Raw genomic sequence first — 6,862 nt, forward strand, 5'->3', positions numbered from 1 at the left:
AAAGCCCCAAATCTTTTATTTAATAATATTGATTTTTAACATACTAAATATATAATTATAGTTGTCCCAATTAAATTTTCCAAAAAGAAAGAAAAAGTTAAATTATATGTCATGAAAAACTTGAATAAAATTAAGATAAATGAAAAACAAAATGACTTAGATAATTTTAGGACATTCAACCAATATCATTGATAATTATATATGAACCAATACTAGTCAAATAACATTCAACTCATAAGTCAAGTATATTTTTTTCAAAGCTTGGTGTTTGATCAGTGTAAATACGACACTTATCTCGACTTTTTACGAGGCTTTTATTAGTGTTTCGAATTCAATTCTATTGATTTTTTTTCCTATAAAATGAACCCCAAACTTTTCATGACATCGTTAGTGAAATTGATAAAAGAGATTAAAAAGCAAGTTCACATGAAACTGGAACAAAAAGGAAAAGGGGAAAAGAAAGATAAATCAACTGGAACTGAATACGCGAAAATACTTGGAGAAATTAGAGTACCAAGCTCAGTTAGGAGTCCAACACATTCAAAATTATGTACCACAAATCATTTTCATTTTCGTCTAGACTGCCACACTAGGCACACTCTTGCACTTCAGTTCCCTATTTTCAACCCCAAAAATATCTATGATGGAAGCCTTAGGGTCTTTTAGGTCATTTGATACATGGTTTTGCGCCTTAATTTTCAGTTTGAATATACTATAATCCATCTACTTCATAAGGGAGCTTGTAGGAGACACAAATTCAGACCTAGGGTTCGGTGAATTGAAGAACAAGGATTGGGGATTTTGAAGTTCTGGCTCAACGATTCTATTTGGTTATGTCAAGCTAAACTCTTATTTGTTTGATTACTTTGAATATGTAGCTAAATTTTCATTTGCTAGGATGGTGATGTAAATCACTCTTGTGAAAATTTAATCTAATTTTTCATTTTGAACTTCAAATGTGAATAGTGATTGATTACTTGTTATTGATTTTATTACATTCAATTATTTAGCCACCAGTTGAACTATTTATGGACTGTATTGATATCGAGGGGTGATATTCATGTTTAAATCAAATATTTAACAAGTGCACGATTACTAAAAAAATAAAACGTAACATAAATCTGGAGAGCAAAAATAGATTTTAACTTTATTTGAGAGAAACAGTTAAATAATTTAGGGATATTGTCTTCAACATAAACAAGTATTATCAATTATGTGATTGGTTGAATTAAAGTAGATAAGTATACAGGTAAAATCAAAGTTATATTTGAAACTTCTTCAAAGTTCATAAAGTATTTTTAGCTTAACTTTAAGTAATTTTTTTAGTTAAAATCAAAATTCAATTAAAACTTGGTATAAAACTATTTAGTTTGATATATAACTAAATATAAGTTTTAATGGAATCAACACTCTATTTGCTCTTGATTACTTGTCCACAATACCGTGCACTTACAATTTTTAAGTGACAAATGACAAATGTGTCACATATTACTAAACTAAAAGACAGTTGAGAATCGAGAATTTTAAATTACTAAGAATTTTTCAAGGACAATACAACTAAAAGACCATTGCAAGATGTCCTTTTTAGTAAATGAGCACTTCTTGTGAAAATTAGCAAAATGAGTACTTTTAAATGAAACTACTGAAAATACCCCTAATGTTATATTTTTATTTTTATTTTCATAAAATTCAACCATTACTTGATAGGTGCACAACTTTTGAGGCAAATCTTGAAAGTCGGCAAAAAAAGTTTCATTCTAGGAGATCTTTTGGTAGCAAGCTGATAATTCGACTAATTAAGATAGTTAAAACTATTTTCCATTTTTTGAGTTGGTTAGAGTTGTTTTCTAAGATAGTTGGAATTAGGCCTGTGCAATTTAACAGGAATCGAATCTTTCGAATCGAATTTGAAGGTTCCGATTTGATTCTCAAAAAAAAAAAATTTGGAACCAAAATCGAGAATCAATAATCAACTAGATTCTGTTCGATTCTTGGCTCTTGAACTAGAACCGTGGGTACGTAAATGGAACTGATTTTTATATAATTTTTTGTTTATAATTTATAGGCTAGATAGAAAAATACAAAACATAAAAACCCTAATTTGAATATTAATTAGTTTAAAACTCTAGACTAACAAATCTAGACTGGCTCCTAATTTTTTGCCTATTGCCTCATATCAAATTGTTGTATGTCACAGGTTAGTACATATTTATCTTTACAATTTGGATTTTTTATGAGTCAAAAAATTCAAGTTAAATTGTGGTGTAAGTTGATAAATCAAAGCGTTCATCCTCTGGGTTTACTTGTAAAATTATTTTATGGAAAAATGTGCGATTGAAAATGAGTATTGAAAAATGAGTTTTTGAAAAAATTGAGCCAAATTGGTTTATCTTAAGTTCATGGTTCTCTTTTGAAATATATATTATTTTTTTCTTTTCTATTCAAAAAGGGTGAGTTCAATATGCCAACTGTAATTTCTTAACATTATATATGTATTTAATTAGTATTTTTTTGTCAATTCATTTTAAAAGTAGAAGAATTTAAGCATTGTTCATAATTAAATTATAGGTTTTAGCATGCCCCACTTATGGATTGAATAAGATTTATGCATTGTTTGATTCCCATTTTTTTAAAATACATTTTTCTTTCTCGTCTTTTCAACTACACATTATTCATTAAAATGATATTACACATAAGTTATTTCTTATTTTTCAACCACATATTTTCCATTGAATTGACTATTCTAAAATTTATTTTTTCATAAACATGGGGCTCCATCACCCTCTTATTAAGAAAAGTACTTTTTTCTCAAATTGTAATTTAATTTTTGATGCTTTAATTTTCTTCTCTTTTCATAGTTTTTAGTTTTCACTATTTTGCTTCTTGAAGATTTATTAGCTGAATTTTCTCAATGCACAAATACTTTCGAACAGTATCGTGTAATGTATAAGTACTGAAAGGGACTATATGAAAATGCCTATATATATATATATATATATATATATATATATATATATCATGGGTTTGAGTTTGGTTCTATGAATTACAATTACCCGAATTGTTCTATTTACGAAATACCCGAAGTATAATAGGTGATTCTAGGTTAAAATATCCAGATCGATCCACCCGAAACCAAAGCCTTGTTAGAATTGTCTAGTATTCCAATAATTGTCTCGAAAATGAGTATTCTCTTGAAAAATTTTCATAAAAGGTAAGTCATTTATATATATATAAATGTGTGTGTGTGTGTGTGTCTCCTAGACATAATTCATTACTTCTATTAGGAACATGGATAACATAGAAAAGGTCAAGCCTTCTTTTAGAACAGCTCTAGTCAAATGTTATATATGCCCTTTTTGTATGACATCACGACACTCTACTGAAAAACAGGGGAAAAGGAATAAAATCACTTAGCCAAGCTTAAAAATAGGAGAGTGAAGAGACAGGCTGATGTATTAGAAAATGATTGGGTGTTTTTGTTTTAATTTTTCAAATTATTCAATCATGCGTCGACACATGTTCCATTTGGATTTGAGACTGAATGTGCAACATTATTGGGGAAAAAAGGGTATTGTTGTAACAATTTTGAGACTAAGTAATTAAATCCATGAAGAACATGAGCTAGGAAGCACCTTCAAGTTCTTGAGTGCAAAGAAGAGAGTGAGTTATAAGTGACGAGGTTTTTTTTACTCAAAATACAACAGTGCCTTATACATTCAGAAAATTGAACTAAATATCAACAAACATCATTTGAGTTCACTGTGATTCGGTGAAAAACGAAAATAGGCGAGCTTTAGAAGAGAAACCGCATTCCCTTAGCCCATGTCATCTAGAACAACTAGTCCAAACAAAGAAGAACAAGATCGAGTTATAAACTTTGTGATAGAACTTCTCCAATGTATTTCATATGATTGAATATGAAAATTGCTTTATTATATTTCAATGTATCATCATTTGCTATATCTTAATTTGGTAGATTTTCACTCTTACAATTGATTCGTCACTCATCACCACGCGATTGCATTTTCGATTGTCTAGAAAGTAATAATATTATTCGTATAGAAATTTGCAAGCTTACTTTTTCTAAATAATGGAGACAATAAGAAAAAAACGACAATGAAAAGCTAGAAGCCACAAAGAGGTCGAAATGCCATATTCGCCACTTAATGATCAATGATTTCGAAGGAACTAGATCTACCTGTTTTTTATTTCCATTCAACAGCTTTTAAGTCGCCAATCCATATGTATTAATGATAATACCCAAACAACTACCATTCAATAGAGGTGAATATGAATATCAGAAAATACGGTTGACTTTCTTCCATTGCCTTGTAATAAAATAATGTTTATTTAAGGATAAGAGAAATTAAACATGAGAACTCAACAGCGAAAAAAATAAATATCCACAAAACACGTCTAGGAAATATTTGCTTGGAGATTATTCAAACATGGAAAACTTGGAATTCGCAATTGTGATCCCCCCATCAACAAAAAGGTTGTGTCCATGAACGCACTTCGACTCATCGCTAGCCAAGAACAGAACAGCGTCAGCCACATCCTCTGGCTTAAGTGAAACACCTTTGAGGATAGAATATACATTTCCGAATCCCTCATCATCCATTTTGTAGAAATCCTTCGACTGCTGTGTGGGAACTACGTGTGGTGACACACAGTTTACGCGAATGCCATGTTTTCCAAGCTCCACAGCCAAATTCTTCGTCAGTCCCACCACTTTTACTGTATAATATAATAAAATATATATATCAAGCAAAGATAAAAAAAACATCGTTTTTGCTCCACCACTTAAAAAAAAAAAAAAAAATCTAGTGCAGTGAGACAAAATGGCACAAGTCATTGTTGATTTCTACAATAACTTCACATTCTTTTTTTTATATAGTAGGGATATGCCTCCTAGACATAATACGTTACTTCTATTAGGAACATGGATAACATAGAAAAGGTCAAGCCATCTTTTCAAATGTTATATATGTCCTTTTTGCACGACATCACGACATTGTGCCGAAAATCAAGGGAAAAGGAATAAAATCACTTAGCCAAGCTTAAAAATAGGGGAGTAAAGAGACAAATTGATGTATTAGAAAATGATTTGATGTTTTTGTTTAATTTTTCAAACTGTTCAATCATGCGTCGACACATATCCCATCTAAATTTGAGCCTGGATGTGTAACATTATCGGGGAAAAAGGGTATTGTTTTAATAATTTTGAGACTAAGTAATTAAATCCATGAAGAACATGAGCTAGGCAGCACCTTCAAGTTCTTGAGTGCAAAGAAGAAAGTGAGTTATAAGTGACGAGGTTTTTTTTATCCAAACTACAACAGTGCCTTATACATTCAGAAAATTGAACTAAATATCAGCAAACATCATTTGAGTTCGCTGTGATTCGGTGAAAAACGAAAATAGGCGAGCTTTAGATGAAAAACGGCATTCCCTTAGCCCATGTCATCTGGAACAACTAGTCCAAACAAAGAAGAACAAGATCGAGTTATAAACTTTGTGATAGAACTTCTCCAATGTATTTCATATGATTGAATATGCAAATTGCTTTATTATATTCCAATGTATCGTCATTTGATATATCTTAATTTTCACTCTTACAATTGATTCGTCACTCATCACCACGCAATTGCATTTTCGATTGTCTAGACAGTAATAATATTATTCGTATAGAAATTTGCAAGCTTACTTTTTCTAAATAATGGAGAAAATAAGAAAAAGACGACAATGAAAAGCTAGAAGCCACAAAGAGGTCGACATGCCATATTCGCCACTTAATGATCAATGATTTCGAAGGAACTAGATCTACCTGTTTTTTATTTCCATTCAACAGCTTTTAAGTCGCCAATCCATATGTATTAATGATAATACCCAAACAACTACCATTCAATAGAGGTGAATATGAATATCAGAAAATACAGTTGACTTTCTTCCATTACCTTGTAATAAAATAAAGTTTATTTAAGGATAAGAGAAATTAAACATGAGAACTCAACAGCGAAAAAAATAAATATCCACAAAACACGTCTAGGAAATATTTGCTTGGAGATTATTCAAACATGGAAAACTTGGAATTCGCAATTGTGATCCCCCCATCAACAAAAAGGTTGTGTCCATGAACACACTTCGACTCATCGCTAGCCAAGAACAGAACAGCGTCAGCCACATCCTCTGGCTTAAGTGAAACACCTTTGAGGATAGAATATACATTTCCGAATTCCTCATCATCCATTTTGTAGAAATCCTTCGACTGTTGTGTAGGAACTACGTGTGGTGACACACAGTTTACGCGAATGCCATGTTTTCCAAGCTCCACAGCCAAATTCTTCGTCAGTCCCACCACCCCATGTTTTGAACTTACGTAATTGTGTGAAGAACCACCGCCTATTTTCGAGCAAGTACTCGCTGTTGTGATTATGTTCCCACTGCGATTCGGGATCATTACTCGAGCAGCGTGTTTAGCACACAAGAACGGACCTACGAGGTTTACATTAATAATCTTTTCGAACTCTGATTTTTCGATTTCAAGAATGCTTGGATTTGGTATCCCCCCAATACCAGCATTATTATGCAGAATGTCTAATTTCCCAAATTTGGCAACAGCTGTGTCAATTGCAGTTTCTACATCGGATTCCTTAGTCACATCACAGTGGACAAAAATGGCTGATGATTTTCCCAGTTCCTTGCATAATTTCTCTCCCAATTCATCATTGATGTCTGCAACCAGAACTTTAGCACCATGTTTGACGAACAGTCTGGCAGTCGCCTCGCCGATTCCAGTAGCAGCACCGGTGATTAATGCTACCTTCCCTTCCAGCCTAGGTTCATACATTTTGTTAGTACA

General features: G+C 31.9%; 2 protein-coding genes across 2 annotated transcripts in view; both read right to left on the reverse strand.

Annotated features, from left to right (window-relative positions):
• Positions 1 to 4,438: 4,438 nt before the first annotated feature.
• On the reverse strand, positions 4,439 to 4,855 carry LOC111412681 (secoisolariciresinol dehydrogenase-like). The gene is made up of 2 exons (XM_023043605.1): positions 4,849 to 4,855; positions 4,439 to 4,737 (listed from the first exon to the last, which is right to left on the reverse strand). The coding sequence occupies exons 1-2, from the start codon at positions 4,853 to 4,855 to the stop codon at positions 4,439 to 4,441; spliced, it is 306 nt and encodes a 101-aa protein (XP_022899373.1).
• Positions 4,856 to 5,926: 1,071 nt separating this feature from the next.
• The window catches only part of LOC111412272 (secoisolariciresinol dehydrogenase-like), a 16,860-nt gene continuing 15,924 nt past the window's right edge, over positions 5,927 to 6,862 (reverse strand). Inside the window, exon 2 of the mRNA XM_023043128.1 lies at positions 5,927 to 6,836. Coding sequence (XP_022898896.1) covers positions 6,068 to 6,836 — 769 coding nt within the window. The 3' untranslated portion in view covers positions 5,927 to 6,067. The remainder of the gene's footprint in view (positions 6,837 to 6,862) is intronic.

The sequence above is a fragment of the Olea europaea genome, chromosome 16 (genome assembly GCF_002742605.1).
Source record: "Olea europaea var. sylvestris chromosome 16, O_europaea_v1, whole genome shotgun sequence".
Classification (NCBI taxonomy): Eukaryota; Viridiplantae; Streptophyta; class Magnoliopsida; order Lamiales; family Oleaceae; genus Olea; species Olea europaea.